The 18446-nt window shown below is 43.1% G+C and overlaps 1 protein-coding gene across 1 annotated transcript in view; it reads left to right on the forward strand.

The window, feature by feature from the left end:
• stxbp5a (syntaxin binding protein 5a (tomosyn)) overlaps positions 1 to 18446 on the forward strand; it is a gene marked incomplete at its 5' end in the record, with an annotated part of 99751 nt that overhangs the window by 45492 nt on the left and 35813 nt on the right. Inside the window, 3 exons of the mRNA XM_079996629.1 lie at positions 1439 to 1573; positions 15429 to 15492; positions 17665 to 17748. Coding sequence (XP_079852755.1) covers positions 1439 to 1573; positions 15429 to 15492; positions 17665 to 17748 — 283 coding nt within the window. The remainder of the gene's footprint in view (positions 1 to 1438; positions 1574 to 15428; positions 15493 to 17664; positions 17749 to 18446) is intronic.

The following is an 18446-nucleotide window of genomic DNA, read 5'->3' on the forward strand; positions in this document are numbered from 1 at the left end:
GAGTGTATGAGATCGGTTCTCAGAATGGAAAAAAGGGAGTGGAGAAATGTTATACCCTGAGCAAAATGAGAAAAGCACTTAACACTGTGTGTTTATATATATATATATATATATATATATATACACAGTATATATATATATATGCGTGTGCGTGTGTGTGTGTGTGTGTGTGTGTGTGTGTGCACAGGGCAGCGAGTGTGTCTCGCCCACACGGCTTTAGATATTTTCTCACAAACGTCCGACTGTAGCGCCAAACAGGCCTCAGTGTTTCCATTTTATTGTAGTTAATGAGGGTATGTGGGAAGATGTGGAAGCGTCACTCCACGCTTTAAACTCCCCCCAGCAGAAAGCGGAGGGGGGTGGGGCTGGAGGGGGTGGGGGTGGGGTCCCCGCTACTTCATCAAACGGGGGCTTTCCAACACACACCGGCCACTGTGTCACAGTGGGGTCACCTTGGGGGGGCTGTCGGAGGGGGACCTTGATGCGGCGGTGAGCCCCAATTACAAAGGCAGCCATCATTGTTATTCCTCCTCAGGTGGGAAGGATGAAAAAAGGATGAGCTGATGAATCGAATGGAGGGTGGAGTTGAGGAGCGGAGGGACGTTTGCGTGTCCCCCCCCATTAAACCTCCGCCTGATGGGTGGATGAAAAGAAAGAATGGCAAGGTGGTGGTGAGATACTGAAAGAGGGATGAGAGGAAGCCCCCTCTCTGACCTCCACCCTCCTCCTCCTCCGCTCCCTCAGGTGCATGTCCCCGTTTAAACTGATGCAAGTTTCTCATCAATGCTCCTCTATAGGTTTTCTTCTTTTTTGGGGGGAGTGGCTAAATACCCTTCTAAAGTTTTGCAGTATGTGTCTCTCATCACAATGAGGCATCAAAAGTGAATTTGCAACTACTCAAGTATCCCAAAATGGTACGAAAGCCAAATATTGAATGAACCTATTTAACAAATATGATAAAAGAAAAGCATAAATAAGGGCTTAACTTAAGAACATACTGTATATTTTCTTAATCAAAATGAATAAAAACATTTTTTATAAATTAATTGAATTTTTCTCATTCATTGATTTAATATCAGAAACAAGAGAGCAAAATTAAATGAATTTTTGGGGGGAAATTAATATGAAATAAATCTTAATGTCTTCATCATCTATTTGCTTCGTTGGAGAAAATATATTTTTAAAATTAAAATTAACTAAACCTTTTTTTTTTTTAACTTTTGATAAATCTTAATTTCTTCATCATCCATTGATCTAGCCTCTTTTATTCTCTCCCAAACATCTCCTCAAAACTTCTTTATTGGTTTGATATATCATATAAAGCAGAGTAAATACAATACATAAATGCGCATTTCTTTGAAGGTAGGGACAATATCATAACCAAAACAATTACATTTTTTTCCCATATCTCTCCCTCTCCCTTTCTCTCTCCCTGCAGGATCACCTTCTGCCACCTGCCCTTCCAGAGCAAGTGGCTGTACATCGGCACCGAACGGGGGAACATCCACATCGTCAACGTGGAGTCCTTCACGCTCTCAGGCTACGTCATCATGTGGAACAAAGCCATCGAACTGTGAGTGGACGCCCTGAAACACACCCAGCCCCCAACATGGTCTTAATATGATATTTAACTTTCTCCAATCTATTTATAAGAACTTAATATCAATACGTTGTCCTGGACCTTTTCTTCATGGGTGCAGCTCTAGCCCTCAGCACTGGGCGTTCTGTTGTTCTGGACCGTGGGAAGTGAGTCACTTAGATCGATAACAGTTACCCTATGTGTGTGTTTCTGTGAGTGTGTGTTTTGGTCTTTTGGTAAGCGTGGATGGTAAGCATGCCATAAATGTAAAGTAAAGTAAATGGCAGATCACACAAGCTCTGAAGGTCTTGCCGTTCACTGGGTGTAGGTGTCAGTAGCGTGAAGTCAAGGTGGAGAACACTAACCCTGACCTGATGTCTCCTCTATTTCGTTTTTTGCGCTTTTCTCAGGTTAAAAGATTTTTAAAGGGATGTTTTTTTTCAAGAAAAAGGGGGAAGACATGTCTGATCAAAACAGCTGGAGCTCATTTTGGTTATCGTCAAGAGTCCTAGAACCAGTTTTACACAACATCCAAGCCAATTTGGCGCATACGGTATTAGGCGGATATTTTGAAAAATGGTTGCCATGGCCCTCAGTGGACAAATTCTCGATGCCTCCACATCTGTATATTTTCATAAGATTTAAAAGCAAAAGACCCAATTGTTGACCTACTTTTTGCACTGTTAACACACTCAAATATACTGGAATTTTAAAAAATATATTCTATTGCGATACTAAGATAATCACACTGCAATTTGAGTCAGGAGCTGAATTTCATCCCAATATGGCATCAGAAGACCACGCCAATTCCTTATGTATGAGTCATTTACTTTTCTTTTTGTGGCGCTGACAGAGTTGTTGGAGTTGAAAGGTAATGCGGTGGGAACAGGGTGATTAGTCGGCCCCTTCTGGCGTCCAGGTAGCGAGGGAGCCATCTCTCTGCCTCCCTCGCCGGATCTGTCAGAGTTTGACGGGCTCCATTTTGGCTCCCCTGCTGTCGAGACTTAAATTATTCACCGGAGCGTTTTGCTGCACACCTCCTTCCCTGTGTGTGTGTGTGGAGAGAGTAGCAGAGACGGAGAGAGAGATAGAGAGGAAGGGGCGGAACAGGTGTCTGCAGAGATCAGTGTCGGGTACACAGTCGTCTCGTCTCAATACAACTGGAGGGGTAGAGGGGTGGGTGGTAGAGAGAGAGAGAGAGAGAGAGAGAGAGAGAGAGAGGGGGCAGATTGTGGAGAGTGGCAGGAGAAGCGAGGGAGTGGGTCGCAAGCAGAGAGTGACTGTGGATGAGGGAGGAGAGGATTGGAGAAGAAAAGAGAAGAGAGCAGATAGGAGAAGAGAGGGTGAAGAGGACGGGGGAGAGAGGAGAAGACAGAAGAGGATTGGTGAGGAAAGGAGGAGAAGAGAGGAGTGGAGGAGAACAGAGGAGGGGACGGGAGAGGAGAAGAGGGGAGAGTGGATAAGAGAGGAGAGAGGAGGAGAAGAGAGGAAAGGCGACGAGAAGAGAGGAAAATAGAGGAGAGGAGAAGAGAGGGGAGGAGAGGTGGGAAGAAGAGAAGAGATTCAAGGAAAAGAGAGAAAATGAGGAGGAGTGGGGGAGAGGAGGAAGGGAGGAGAGGAGGGAGGGAGGCGGAACGCAATAGAGAAGGGTGTAGCCTGGGGGAGAGGATGGGCATGGTGGAGACGTCACGGAGGAGAGGAATGGGGGGATGACAGGGGGTAAACGCAGCCAGTGAAACAGAGAAGAGAGAGACAGGGTAAAAAAAAAGATGGAGAGATAGCCGTGACTGTTTTGTCAAAGGGAGGGCGGGGAAAAAGCGAAGGGATTGAGGGATGAAAAAGAACAAGACGAGGGGAAGAGGAAGGGGATGGTAATTATGGGATGGATGGTCAGAAGCTGCACTGTTATAAAGCACATTTGACAAATTAGGCTTTTTTCCAATATTGACAAAATCAAATATCTATCAATATTTATTGACAAATACCTCAATATCGTAGTATATTGGCGGATAATTAATGCCGCTTTTAATGAGATATTTACTCCCAAGAAAGAATTAAGACAAACTGATTAGAACATGATTAGCCGTTCTGACTTCTGGATTTACTTTAATATTATCTGTATTTATTTTGCATGCTTTGATGTTGGTGTATGGGCTCTACCGCTCAGCAGTCCCAGCGAGGTCTACGGCAACATAGGCATACATAAGCTGCTTTCACACATGCACTGCAACCCTGAAATTACACATTACCCGGATGGGCTTTATGTGTGAACGCAATGTGCGAATAATTTGACCCGGACATTATCCGTACTTTACCCAACCAGCACCCTAGTGCAATGTCCAGGTAATGTCCGATTGAATGGTTTGTGTGAACAGAGCAGATAATTGTCTGCGAGTGGGAGTGTTGCGCGTTGATGACGTCTCTATCATGCGGCAGTTATTTACCTTCATGCGGATCTTCATGCACAGAGCGTAGCTACTTCGTACTCCTTTCTGCTTTCGTTACATTCCTCTCCTCCTTTCCTTTCCGTTTATATTGCGGATACGTCCAAATACATGGAGTATCAATGCAAAAAGTCAGCCCAAACACTGCTAAATCTGTAGGCCACCACCTTGAGTGTGCTGTAAATCCTGCCTCCTGCATGCTCCACCCAGGCTCCACCCCTTGTCTAAACCAACCAAGTATTTCCAGGTAGTGTAAATGCGTCTGACACAGACAATCTCAGTTTTTTTGTGAAAGAAGTGTGAAAGAGTAACTCCGGATGATCACCGGAGTCAGGTATGAAGGCAGCTTTAGTGAACCAGAAATAAAGGAGTGATGAGTTCGAATCCCCCTTTTGGATAGAAGAGTAGAGCCCAACAGGCGGATGCAGGGGAGGTCGAGGCAGCAAAGGTATTGGCTGCTTAAACAGGCCGGTCCATTGTGGCCATAGGAGCGTGTGGCGCAGTCAAGTTGTCTGGCAGAACTAACTCCGCAAGCAATCAGAACAGCAGTCTGTGAAGTTCATAAAATGTAATCCCTAAAATTCTAAATATCCCAAAGATATTGAAATATTGCAATAAGCAAAGCAATAATAATAAGCAAATAATAATAAGCGAAATCCCAGACGCTATCTAGTCTCATATCACAATATAGATATTCTAACAATGTATCGCCCGGGCCTACTGTCAATCCTTTGGTCCACCCAAATACACTCAATTCATGATATTTGTATTCGTATTAATAATACAGTAAGGTAATAAACATTGACTCAAGATAGCCGCAGCATGAGCGAACGCGTCTCAAGCTCAAGTCTGCCTTTTCGTGTTTCGTAGCTTTGTAAGTTCTCCTTTATCCTGATCCATGGTTTTTTTTTGGGACCAGAATTGACTATAAATACATCAAGCAATAACTAAGGCACTCTACACTGCCATGAGATTTGTGTGTTTGATCTCTTTGCGTCCTTGCCACAATTGATGAGCCGCACATCTCATTCCAAACTTTGTGGGACGCGATTCATCATATCAAGACTGACACGCTGACGCATTTTGATGCAAAAGTGGATCCCATTCAAAGGAGTCTGAGCAGCATTCAGAATTACTTAACTACTTTGGGAGAACGAGTCAACTTGTAAGAGCAGCGTGCTGGGGCTAACGAGGACAACATGCAGGATTATATTGCTCGGTTTCAACAGCTAGATCAAGACAACTCCTTACTGTTTGATCAAGTCTACGACTTGGAGAACCGAAGCCGATGCTCTAATCTCCGCCTCGTTGGAGTTGAAGAGTCCGCTGAAGGCAATGATATCATTAGTTTTATGTGCGGCTGATCCCACGGCTTCTGGGACGAGACAACTTCTCCACTCCTCCGATGGTTGGGAGGGCCCGCCGCTCTCCGACTGTCCGACAAACGTGGCAGAGCCAGTCCCAGGTCTGTTATGATCAAACCTCTTAACCTCCAGCATAAAGGTGAAAATCCTTGGCCTTGCCATGGAGAAAAAGAAACTTGAATAAGATGGGACTTGCATCTCACCAAGCTGCCTTGGTGTCTGCTTCGACTTCTCCAGGTTAGTGATTACCGACTGAGGTGAGATTGATGACCCTTTTTTTTTTTTTTTTTTCCTTCTTCGAAAGACAACTGACAAGACAACTGCGCTACTTCGATGTCAATACTTGAGGGATTGTTGGTACTCTTTTTGTGGTTTTAGGTGTTGGCGGATGCAACAGTTATTGATCCCTCACAGGTGTCGTTGTCGTTTATATTCTGCCTTTGCAAAGCTGATTGTGTCACTTCCTCATTTCTTCTTACGTTAGCACATCAGTGCCTGTTAGAGTATTACTACTGCCCCTGGTGGTTGACGCTAAATGCTGCTTGTGATCTTTTTTTTGTTTTTTTGAGCTGCAGTGTTTGGGGTTGCCGGGTGGTTCTTTAAGGTTGTGGTTGTTTTGTGTTTATTTTTATCTCATGGTGTTTATGTATTTTGTGTGTCTGTTTTACTATAACTATTGAAACTTGCAATCTTTACAACCCTGTCATGTATTTTTGGATCCAAATACTTTTTAACCTATGTTTGATCAGTGACAGTAGCATTGTTAGTTTTTGCTCCCAGATTGAATGATGTTAAAGGTATAAAAATCACTCATTTAAATATTAGGAGTCTTGCAGCTCAAATTGACTTACTCCGTGCATGGGTTGTCCTACACAAGCTCTCTCTTGGTGCTCCAGGGGTGGAGGTGTGGCTGCAGTATATATGCTTCCTCTGATCTCATATCTGAGTTAATCGTTCCCACAGTTGAGGCTCTACATTGTGAAGGCGTTTTTGTTCAAGTAATTTTTCATGCAAATCAATGTTCAACGATCGCTACTATATAGACCACCCTCTTCGCCTGCAGAGTCCTTTAATTGCCTGGTCACCACCATCAATTCCATTTCCCGTAGAAATGAAATCATTTTACCAGGTGATTTCAACAATCGGTCTGATTTCAACATCTTACGTGATTGGCTTTCGCATAATAAATTACTGCTCAAAGAAAAAGTCCTATATTATGGTCTTTGGTACCAGACCAAAACTTAAATCCCAACCTCGTTCTTGTGTAATATCTGCTACTGACGGCCCTCTTTTTCACAAAGTTGATAGTATTAAATATCTTGGTGTATGGCTTGATTCCGAACTCCCATTCAAGTCTCACGTTGACCATGTCTTACGGAAGGTCAACTTTCGAGTCAATGTTTTACATCGATCTCAAAACTGCTTCATACGTGGCATGGTGAGTAACTTGCCTCTCAACTTATACCTCAGATTCTTGACTATTGTAATGTTTTCTATCAAAAGCATCAAAGTCAGACTTTGTTCCGCTTAACACAGCATAGAATACTGACTGTGCAGATTTGTCCTTGGATGTCCTTTTCTCATTCATCACTGTGATCACTGTATGATGCACTTAAATGGCCATCCCTAATTGTAAGAAGACAAATTCACTGGCTTCAACTTGTATTTAAATGTATTCATTTCAATGATCTTTCCTATTTACAACAGTACCTCATACCTTTTACTTCAAATTATCAAGCAATGCGCTCTGCTCAGCTCTTTTTCTCCTCAGCTCTTTAGCTTTTATGTTTAAAGCTCCAGCAGATTGGAATAATTTTCCTGTACCATATTAGATCCATTTCATCACTTCGTATGTTTAAGCTTGGACTGTCTTCTTACGTTGCGACAGACTAAGGGTAAGTCCATCGCATAAGCCTCCTGTATATTACTACTGTTTATATCTGATAAATATACCGACTGTATTTGGTGATCCACACACATCACACATTTTTTCCACATTTATTGTGGTTGTAATGTTCTCAATGTTTTCATTAATTAACGAATGCGGTTTGTTTTTGTTTGTTTATTTTAAGTAATTCTGTCACTCCTTTGTTGTATGTAGTGTTTGTGGTATACTGCATGTTGGAACCTCCTCAAAAATGAGCTGGTACAACTCAAGGAGTTTATTCTAATAAATAATTTCAATATACTGTATTATCACCTCTCAACCCCCCCCCCCCTCTCTCCATGGCTACATTACACCTCAAAATTCTATTTCCTCTGCTACACTGTAGGGGTTTCAAAAGTAATTTTCACTTGTGACCAAGTTTTTTTTTCCGTAATAGTAGTCGACTAGTCGTCCTTAACTTAATGTAAGAAAGACGCAGAGGTAGGAGTTCGAGGCAATCTTGGAACCCGTCGGCTATCGGTCTGGAGGCGATTTCGCTTTTTATCAACGTTTACGTCGTCTCTCAACTCCATCTCCATTCTGGTGTCTCAAGTTGCTGATCGGACTGTAAACAATGACTGCCGCACGGAAAAGGAAGTCTTGGCCTGTATATCTGCTGGCTACACCGGAACCCCAGAAATATTGGCAATTGTATTTTGTAAATTAAAATAATTTGGAGAACATAGCTGAGTTAAGATATAAATATTGATGCATATTTTAATAAATACATCTTTATTTCACTTTACAATAATTACTGTAAATCTGGTGACATTGACAATGAAATATGTTGTCCACGACGAGTCGACTGCTGCCAACAGCGCCAACTATTGGTTATAGTAGTTGACTAGTTGACTCGTCGGTGAAACCCCTACAACATTGTAGATGTTGCAGGATGAGGATTTGTTTTATTGGGGCAGTTTTTTTTTTCGTTTTTTCCATATCTGTCTTTTTGTTATTCAGGACTCTGCTGTCACTCGCAAATTCTGGAGGAAATTGGGTCTTCCAGTTTGTTGTCTGCTGAGCCCAGGAATTGATTCCCAGCTTCACTACAGACACTGTCTGTTCGGGCATCTTACCGTGTGTGTGTGTGTGTGTGTGTGTGTGTGTGTGTGTGTGTGTGCGCGCGCGTGTGTGTGTGTGTGTGTGTGTGTGTGTTACTGCCCACTTCTGCACATAATTGTGTTGTGTCTGGCATTCTTTGATTGAGATCAGAGAGGTATCAGGTCTCTCTCTCTCTCTCTCTCTCTCTTCCTCTCTCTCTCTCTCTCTCTCTCTTCCTCTCTCTCTCTCTCACTCTCTCTCTCTCTCTGTCTGCCAGTGCTGCAGATGGCATGGATGCTGTCCAGACAGCTTACCTTGCCTCTCCTATTGTGCTCTTTTTGATGCTGTCATCAGAGGGAGACAGTGGAGTGGGCGGCTTGGAGAACAGGAACAATAGGACTTGATAATTCACAACACTTCACACATGTGCACGGTCTGTGCACATCTGTGATACACACAAAACATAAGCCGCAGAAAACCATATACATTACCCAGATGGTAGACGCAAACACTAATTCATACGTTTATTTTTATTCCATAACCTTGAAGTGGAATGCCACACATTTCCAGCATTATAATGGGTAAAACTATACGATTACTTGTTACGTTGTCCATAGAACCAATTCCTACACTTCTCTGTAACTGAGAAAAGGGGAGTCAGGTTGTTTTATAAGGCTGTCATGTACCACCAATTATTGTTTTGCCACGGCCCCGATAGAGCCTCATAGAGATGACTGGAGAATCTTAATTCCATTCAAAACAATAGTGACTTGAAGATAAGAGAAAATATAAGCATATGCCATCATAAACCACCTAGATTTCTGTCTTCGGGACTTTTCTTCTTTCCTCACTCTTCATCCACCAATGGGGGGGGGGGGGGGGGGGCGGTGGTGGTGCGGGGGGGGGCTCACCTTGGCTCTGACGTATATAACCTTATTTGGAGTCGAAGGTTCAGGTCTTTTTTGAGATTCGGTTCTTGACCGAATCAATCCTCGAGTCAGTCGATGTGGCTCTTCGTTCATTTGAACTTACTGGTATAATGCACCGATTAAGAGTGAGAGGAGTCAGTTCTGAGTAGTGAATGGAATTCTCACAAGAATAATTAAATTCTGTTAGTTACCTATTTCGGTGGAATTGTAAATCAGTGAAATTCAAATTGTACATGAAACACCAACAGGGGTTCGGAAATGTTGTTGATCAGTGCCAGTCAGTCCGCCATAACCTCAATTGATGTCGAGATTTCAAGCCCTCAAAAGGCCTGTCGGGTCCACGAAAGACTTTTCGTGAACGACAACTACCAGAAGACATTTGGTTCAGTTCTATATTCTATTCTATTCTGTTTGCTGCAGTGACGCTGGGAGAGTGTGTGAAGAAGGGTCAGCCCCCTGGGGCTTTACTATTTGGGGATGGGCTGCGGTGGATGTGTCGTCCCGTCCCTTAGTATGTTGGTATGACTCACACCTCTGGAGCCGAGCCGCTGTACTGGAAGGACAGAGCAACAGCTTCCTGCATGGCTTCAGTCACTGCTAAGGGCTATGAAGCTCACTAATCCACTCGTGGATCCATACCGTTCATATCTTGGATTGTGTGTGTGTGTGTGTGTGTGTGTGTTTGTGTGCCTGATAAAGCATGATTGCTAGTTCGATGGAAAAACATCAAATTTATGTCTAATTTGTGTCTTTGTCTGTGTGTATGTGTGTGTGTGTATGTGTGGGTCACTGCGTTTAGCTCAATGGCCGCCGCACAGAGCCAGGGAAAGTGGGCCGGTAGTGGTGAAATGTTAACAGCTCACTGTGACGCATAGTTCACATAAACATGTTGGCCTCGGGGCTCTCCTGTTCCCTCCCTTTTTCGGCTTTCACCTTCTCCTCTCCCATTCAGAGCCCCAGAGCCCCCGATCCCCCGGAGCCACTGAAAACACTGTTTAAACGTTGCATTTTTTTGCAATGTCTATTTACATGTTGAGTCAGTCCGCTCTGTGTGTGTCTTTTCTCTGACTGTGCACAGATATTATGCGTGTTTGTGTGTGTTTTTATATCTATTCTGAGTATGCAGGCTCACACTGGGTTCTGATCTGCTACCACCATATACTCTACCAGTGATTCCCAACCTGGGATGGTCAAGGGAGGTCCCTGAGGAAAACTGGTTGGGAAGCCTTATACTAGAGCACTTATTCTGAAGCGTTTTCATATCGAGGACCCTCACTTTGGTCTCACTTTGGCCCAATCTGAGAAGATTTTAAATATGATATAGTCCAAACTCCATTCCATACCATACCATACCTATAGATTGGGAGATAACGATGGAACTATGATCAAAGCCGTCATTATTATACATCCTCTAATGGTGCTAATGTCCAAGGTGAAGTTGAACAATTAATCATTTTGCTGGGGACCCCCTTGTTACCTCTTGAAGGACCACCGTGGGTGGGAAGAGACAACTTTACACCAACACATCACCTGCTTCGAATGAGCTCACACCAGTTTACACATCAGGTTGTACCACACATGCATTAAAAAAAAACAAGTACACTCATGCAGACCCCGCCTCACCCCCCACCCACACACCTCCCTACAGATTCACGGTCTTGTAAGTTGACACGAGGCCAACCACTGCATTGGCACGTTGCTAGGGTTTGTAAGAAGTCATGTTGCCGGGGTGACATTGTCATGGTGATTGCGTCTCCGGCATTGACGGCATGTCACCCGCAGTGACGCCAGCTGTTCTTTAGCTTCACTGTGCATGTGTGTATTAGGCTTGGGTGATATCCAAAATACATGATAGGTATTTTCGTCGCTGATAGGTGGGTGGGGGGGCGGAGAAATTGTTCCCATTACACGTGGTTGAGCACGGCGCTTTTTTGTTTTCATTCAGTTACAATAAATACATTTACAATAAAAACACTCTGTATTTGTCTCTCTGTATTGGGTCACAGAGAACGGATTGCTTTATGCCACTTCAACTTGGAAGTTGCGCGTGGGCGTTAATGTACGGTAGCAAGGTTCCGTCGGAAAGGATCTCCCGTTCACCACGCAAATGGTGACCGGCACTAGGCAAGTGTGAGTGAGGAAATATATATGTAGAAAAAAAATTGTTTTACTTAATTTGGGATTCTCAGCGTGAGAAATACAAGGTGTGGCATGTGAACTGGTTGATATGTGTGAGTCTCACGGTCGAAGCGTGAGACAGGGTGAGAGCAGAGCTTTGTCCATGTGCTCTGCTGCTCTGTCTGTCCCTCGATATTTTGATACTGTGAAAATATTGCATATGGTGGCAAATATCCCAATATTCGATGTTATTGAATATCGGCCCAAACGTGGTGTGTATGTGTATGTGTGGTCACTTTTATGCGTATTTCATGATATATACAGTAGGTGTGTTTGTATGGATGCATTGGATGGATGACACACAGTGCGGGACAGTAAACTTGATGAGTGTGTATATGGACAGGTGTGGACATTCTCGCTAATATTTCAATTTGTTTTATGGCTGCGCCAATGTCGTGGTGTGTGTCGATGAGTGTGTTTTTCCTCTTGTCAGAGGTGAAGGCTGCACTGTCAAGTCACCCCCGAGCTTAATAAAGTGCTTCCTTTTCCATCGCTTATAGATAAGATACTCCCCTCTGTCAACCTAATGCCCTTGGCCATTTGTTTTATGTGTGTGTGTGTGTGTGTGTGTGTGTGTGTGTGTGTGTGTGTGTGTGTGTGTGTGTGTGTGTGTGTGTGTGTGTGTGTGTGTCTTTGCTACACTTAATAATCGTGAGTGGTTATGCAGTGTGTACGGGGTTTGAAATACATTGAGGAACATGATGAAAGTTAATAACAGATGACTGTTTGAACAGTATGCCAAGGGACATAGACTTTAAAAAGCTTATGGCCTCCAGATTTGGGGGGTCTTTGTCATGCAACATTTGCTACAAGTATTGTGCATGTGTGTTTGTGTGTAAGTGTGTGTATGTCTATAATGTCCGAGTTAGTGGCTGCATGCAAAAAGCACAATATTGTGGCTGCTTGTAAATAATGGATACCCTCTCTGCTGCACATTCAATACCATACACACTGTGGGAGTCTCTGCCCACAGGTAAGGTTTAGGGAAGGAGACAAAGTCTTTCTGGCACTGGGTTGCCGGCATGGCGAAAGTTTTTAATTCCAACTTTTAACAAAAAGGCTCGCTGGTCAAAAGGATAAACAATAAAGAATAATAAGTTACGAGCCTGTGTGCCGAGTCGGACCAATCTGCCCTCTGTAGCCGCGGCTGGACCACACCCCTTGGTCTGCCACACACACACACACACACACACACACACACACACACACACACACACACACACACACACACACACACACACACACACACACACACACACACACACACACACACAGTGGAGTATGTTGTACCATTTTGTTGTCCTCAGTGGGGTTTTTTTCAGGCAGAAATGTGCACTTAGACTCAATGTTGAACAAGTTAAGCAAATGTTGTTGGTTTTTGTATTTTTGTTTGTGTGTTTAGATTGTGAATGTGCAGCAGGGAGAGAGTCCGCATGACTTTTTGGAAGCCTCTGTTGCCATGGCGATCCCTTTATCCAAACCTGAGGCTATAGCTGCATGTGTGGAGAGTGTGTGTGTGTGTTTTTGGTACATTTTTGTTGTTCTATCAAATGATGTGTGTGTATGCTGGAGTAACTGAGCTAATACATCATCACGTGTTAAGCGGACATTCCCTATCTGTGCATCCATTCGTAGAGATCATCCATGTCCGTGTGTGTGTGTGTGTGTGTGTGTGTGTGTGTGTGTGTGTGTGTGTGTGTGTGCGTGTGTGTGTTTGTGTGTGGCTGCTGACTGAGGGAGTGGCAACAAGGGGGGGATTAGACAAATCAACAGCTAAGGCTGCATCTGAGCTTAGGTAATAAGGCTCCAGCCCCAACAGGCTAAATATAGAGACAAGTGACTGACTGTCCGCCTGCCGCTGACTGCTACCTCCCAACACACACACACACACACACACACACACACACACACACACACACACACACACACACACACACACACACACACACATACGTTGCTGCACAATGTTGCTTCTTCTTCTTCTCCTCTTCCTATGTGTGTTATGTTGAAAATAACAAAAACAAATTTAATCAGACAAATAATAACTACATGTAATACGTTTGAAATTCCCTCTGTTATAAGCCGTGTCCAGACTGTTTTTATACGATTATTACTGTACATAATAATGATGATATTATTATTGTTATTGTACATGTAAAGATATATCCAACTAGAGTATATTCACACCCATATTTATTCATTTATTATTTTATGTATTCATACACTCACACATATTTATTCATGTTCATATACTTCCCTACTTACACATTTTCCCCTATTTTTGTAATTTATATTCTATATTCTGTATGTATTGTATTTGTATTTTTTGAGACTGCTAAACTATGCTTATGCTTTTGCTGCTACTGTCTGTTTGCACTACAAACATGAACTGTATATGAAAATAAACTTGAGGCTCTGATTCTATATAAGTCATACAGAATCAGTTTACTCCACCTAGGAATTTGTCATGGTGAGGTTTGGTGCATTAAAGAAAAAGCTTAACAGCCCCAAAAAATGGGGAATGAAAATAATAATAAAATAGAATAAAAAGTGAAGTTAAATTATTTTTAATAGAAATTGTCAAATATATAAAATAGCCCCCCCCCCCCCAAAAAAAATACAAAACACAAATAGTCAGGTATATAAAATTATACGAAATGCGATACTATGCACAGTATCAGCACAGGATATATCGGGTAAATATACAATAATAATATTGTGTGTGTGTATATATATATAAAATACCCCCCTTTTAATTGAATAAATAAATAGGAGTTATTACTATGTACTAACTAGCTAATTAACTAACTCACTCACTTACACATATAAGCACACACACACACACACACACACACACACTACCCGTAAAGCCTGTAAAATGCTAAAACAGCTAGTCGGATGTTGCTACAGCGACAAGCTCCAGTCCCAACTCTCTTATCAGCCCTCTGAGCGTCTTTCCTGCCAGACGGAGGTTTGAGATGAGGATGAGGATGAGGATCTGAGACCTTCACCGACCTTCTTTTCCGCCTCCGTCCAACTTCTTTTATTTATCCATGGGGCAGGACAGAGGGATGGGTGTAGAGGAGTGTGGGGGAGTGGAAACGAAGGCGGAGGCGATGTGACGAAAAGCAATCTGGAGGGAAGGGTAGAGATGGGGAAAGGGTTCTTTTTTTTTTTGTAAGACATGCAAATGCCTGCAAAGTTCTTCCACCACCCACCCCCCACACACACACACACACACACACACACACACACACACACACACGCGCGCGCGCAGAACTAGAGCTAGAGCTATAGGGGACAGGCTGGCTGACCGAGGCATCAATCACATCCTTCAGCGCACTCGTGTCTCCAAACAGCCTTTTGGAGGCTTTGGCAACGCTCCATCCTCCCCAGCGGAGCCTCGTCCTCCTCCCGGTCCAAGATGGAGGACGTACCAACCCCACCTTTGGGGAAACCCACAGGTCCCCCCATGGGAAGTCCCATGGGGGGGACCTGTGGGTTTTCCTATGATAAATAGTGGTCAGACAGGAAAACCAGGCATTGGGGTGGAAATGATACCTCTCTAACTCTACGTCTGTCTCCCTCTCTCTCTCATTGGAACAGTTGGACAGTTTCTGTGTACTTGGGGCTTCTGTACTTTTGTTCTGTTCAAGAGGATTTCATTTTGATTACATTTTACAGATTACATTTTATTGAATGCATTTTATATTAATTTATATTAATAAATGTAATTAAACTTTTAATTATTGCTATTGTTCTTATTACAGTATTTTACTTTGTATTTATTTCCATAGTTATTTCCTTAACTATGGACTTTCCTTCCTTCCCTTTTTTTTTTAGGTTTACTAATGAGTGTTTTTGTGTTTAACTTTCAGCGTCTCGCAAGAAATTGTGAAGTTGTAAAAGAAAAAAAAAAAAAAATCTCCCTTCTCTTTCTCTCTCCTGCCCCCTCTCTCTTTTCAGGTCGTCCAAGGCTCACCCAGGACCAGTAGTTCACATAAGTGATAACCCCATGGATGAGGGGAAGGTAACGACTAAAACACTCACTCACTCACTCACTCACTCACTCATTCATTCGCTCACTCACACTGGAACCATTAGAATTTGTATGCTTTATTATTTCTAATATTCAGATATATTCTAATTTCACATTTCAATTTCAATGCTCTAATTTAGTACCGTGAGTGGTGTTACACACGGTTCTGCAGCTCCGATCAGAGCGGTCTTTTCTCCAAACAAGGCAAATAAAACCTCTAGATGTATTTAATTTACTCCATTACCTGCTGTGTTCTCACGGCCTGGTGACAAATGCCCCACTAGCCGGTGACTGGGAACCTCTGCGCCAGAAGACATTCCCTCTGGTGACGGTCGAGTTTATTTCCCATTTTCACCTCCACATCTGTGGAATTACTGGACATTCTGGTCAAAGATGCACTCTCCCTTGTACACACAGTGAAACACCGGAGGAGAGGGAGATGCTCATGTGTCTACGCCTACGTGGACATCGAAACACCGTTACCGGAAATATTTCTCTTTAATGTGCGTTCCCTGCATAACAAACTGGATGAACTTATATTGAAATTTATTGCTCATCACATGTGGATTGATTCGCTAACGTTAAAACATATATAATCAATTGTTTATTTTTAAAAATAAATGCACAATGGAATGGCAATTTCAGCATAGTGTTCATTTTTTTTATATTCACACACTCATTCACTCACTCACACACGCAGCACACACGCATGCACGCACACACACACACACACACACACTCACACACACACACAGAGACTCACTCATATAGAACTGGGTGGACGACTCAAAACTTATACTTAAGTTAATGTGGCGTGACCCCAAAAATATCTTTGCTTGACTTTATGTAAAAATGATTCTCCAAATAACGACTTTGAATGTGCTGTAGTAAGAAGGTATTCAGTCATACACTTACATTTTGTAAGTTATGAACCAAAACTAAAGGTAACTAAAGTAACTAAAGGAAACTAAAGGAAAAGTTAAAGTTCTGTGGTAAAAATGGACTTCGTCTGGTACAATTACTTTAATAGATTACTTAAAGTGGTAATCCGTAACAACATCTTGTTCAAAGAAATCCCATATTTTATACTTTATTTAGCTGGCGCTTCATAAGAAACAGCCGTTGAACGTATATGCATTATGCATGTGCTCCTCTATGCTGCTTCCATTGTTGGTGGCAGGGTCCGCCGCTGCCGGCAAAAATCCAAAGGTGGGTCAAATGAGTGCTGTGGTGAATTTGATAAATCGTTTGATAGATCGTTGTGGTCAGTAAATGGTCAGAAGAAGGTACTGATTTAGAGAAAATAATTGCGTTGTTCGAGTGAAGACGGGGGGTAGGCGCGGACGGGATTATGGATCGCGACGTTAAGCGAATGGAACTGAGTAACTGTTACAATTTGCTCCCTGTTCACTTTCACACACTGTTCTGCACACAGGCGACACTTCAGCGTATACAGCGGACGCACACTCACAACAAAAATCGTTGACGCACACACATACACACACACACACACACACACACACGCTGATTTGAATCAGGATGGATGGATGGATGATGGATGTCATCACTTATGTATCAATAACATTGTGCAGGACGATCTCGCCACCACTTTTCACATTAGCGGCGTCGGGAGCGCCCGGGAAAAGACCCTCGTCTCTTTTACAACTCGACTCCATGTGTTGTTCTGATCCATTCATCTTCACCACGTCACCTTCTAAAAACAACTTTTTAGGGAGGCATAAAAGTTTGTTGGCGTCATTTCTTGTTATTTACTATTAATTTGCGTCGTAAACCGGAGCAATTTGCCATGACTCAGCAGTCGTTTTTTTTTTCGGAAGGCTGTTTAATTCAAGAGGGTGCAATTTTGTATAGGTTTGTATATTATATTAGTGCCAGTTCACCTTTTACAGCCCTGTCTGTTTATTACTTTTATTGTGCTGTCACTTCAAATGATTCCATTCACATTTTTGTCATCCCTGGACACAAAAAAAAAAAGAAACATACACTTGGGACGGTGTCGTGACCGGCTTATCTACGCTTTGGATACGATCTTTGAGGAATTCAAATTTTGTTGAAGCCGATACTGTATGATACCAGTTATATTCCACGCGCTGTCATCTCACTCTCTCCCTCCCTCTCCCTCCCTGTCTCTCCCTCTCTCAGCTTATAATTGGATTTGAGTCGGGGATAGTGGTCCTGTGGGATCTGAAATCAAAGAAGGCCGACTATCGCTACACTTACGACGAGGTAGGCAACATCTGCTTTCTCTCTTCCTCCCCCGTTCCGTGGAGCGGAAGGACGAACATGTCCCATAATACAGAGAAAGGGGATCAGAATGCGTGTGTGTGTGTGTGTGTGTGTGTGTGTGTGTGTGTGTGTGTGTGTAAAAAGGATGACTGCAGGAGTGTTTTAACGCCGAGAAAGTCTCATTATATGGACCTAGAAAAGAGCCACAGAATTGAAGGATATCTTTTAATACCTACTTTTTTGTAATGTTGTACGTCATCGTTGAATGAAGAGAGGTACATGTAGTGGTTACGAGTGCATTTCTCGGTGTCGCGCTGTGACTCATTAGCACCTGCAAAGGGCAACTTCCTTCTCTAAAAGGTTCCTCTTTCAACAGTGAGTCCTGTGGCATTATTAACTCAGGCACACGCAATCTGGCTCTAAATAAAAAGCAGACAATTATATAACAACATGGCGCCCGACTCCTCCTCCCGACTCCTCCACCCGACTCCTCCTCCCGACTCCTCCTCCCGACTCCTCCTCTAGACTCCTCCTCCCGACTCCTCCTCCAGACTCCCCCCCGGGACTCCTCCTCCCGACTCCTCCTCCCGACTCCACCTCCAGACTTGCCCGAAATGCCCCACATCGAGTCTGGGGTCTGCAAGGTCTGAAGGTCTTGGACTCAGGGTGATTTATTGTCCCTTGCCTGATATTCTAGC

This window comes from Zeus faber (assembly GCF_960531495.2).
Source record: "Zeus faber genome assembly, chromosome: 2".
NCBI lineage: Eukaryota > Metazoa > Chordata > Actinopteri > Zeiformes > Zeidae > Zeus > Zeus faber.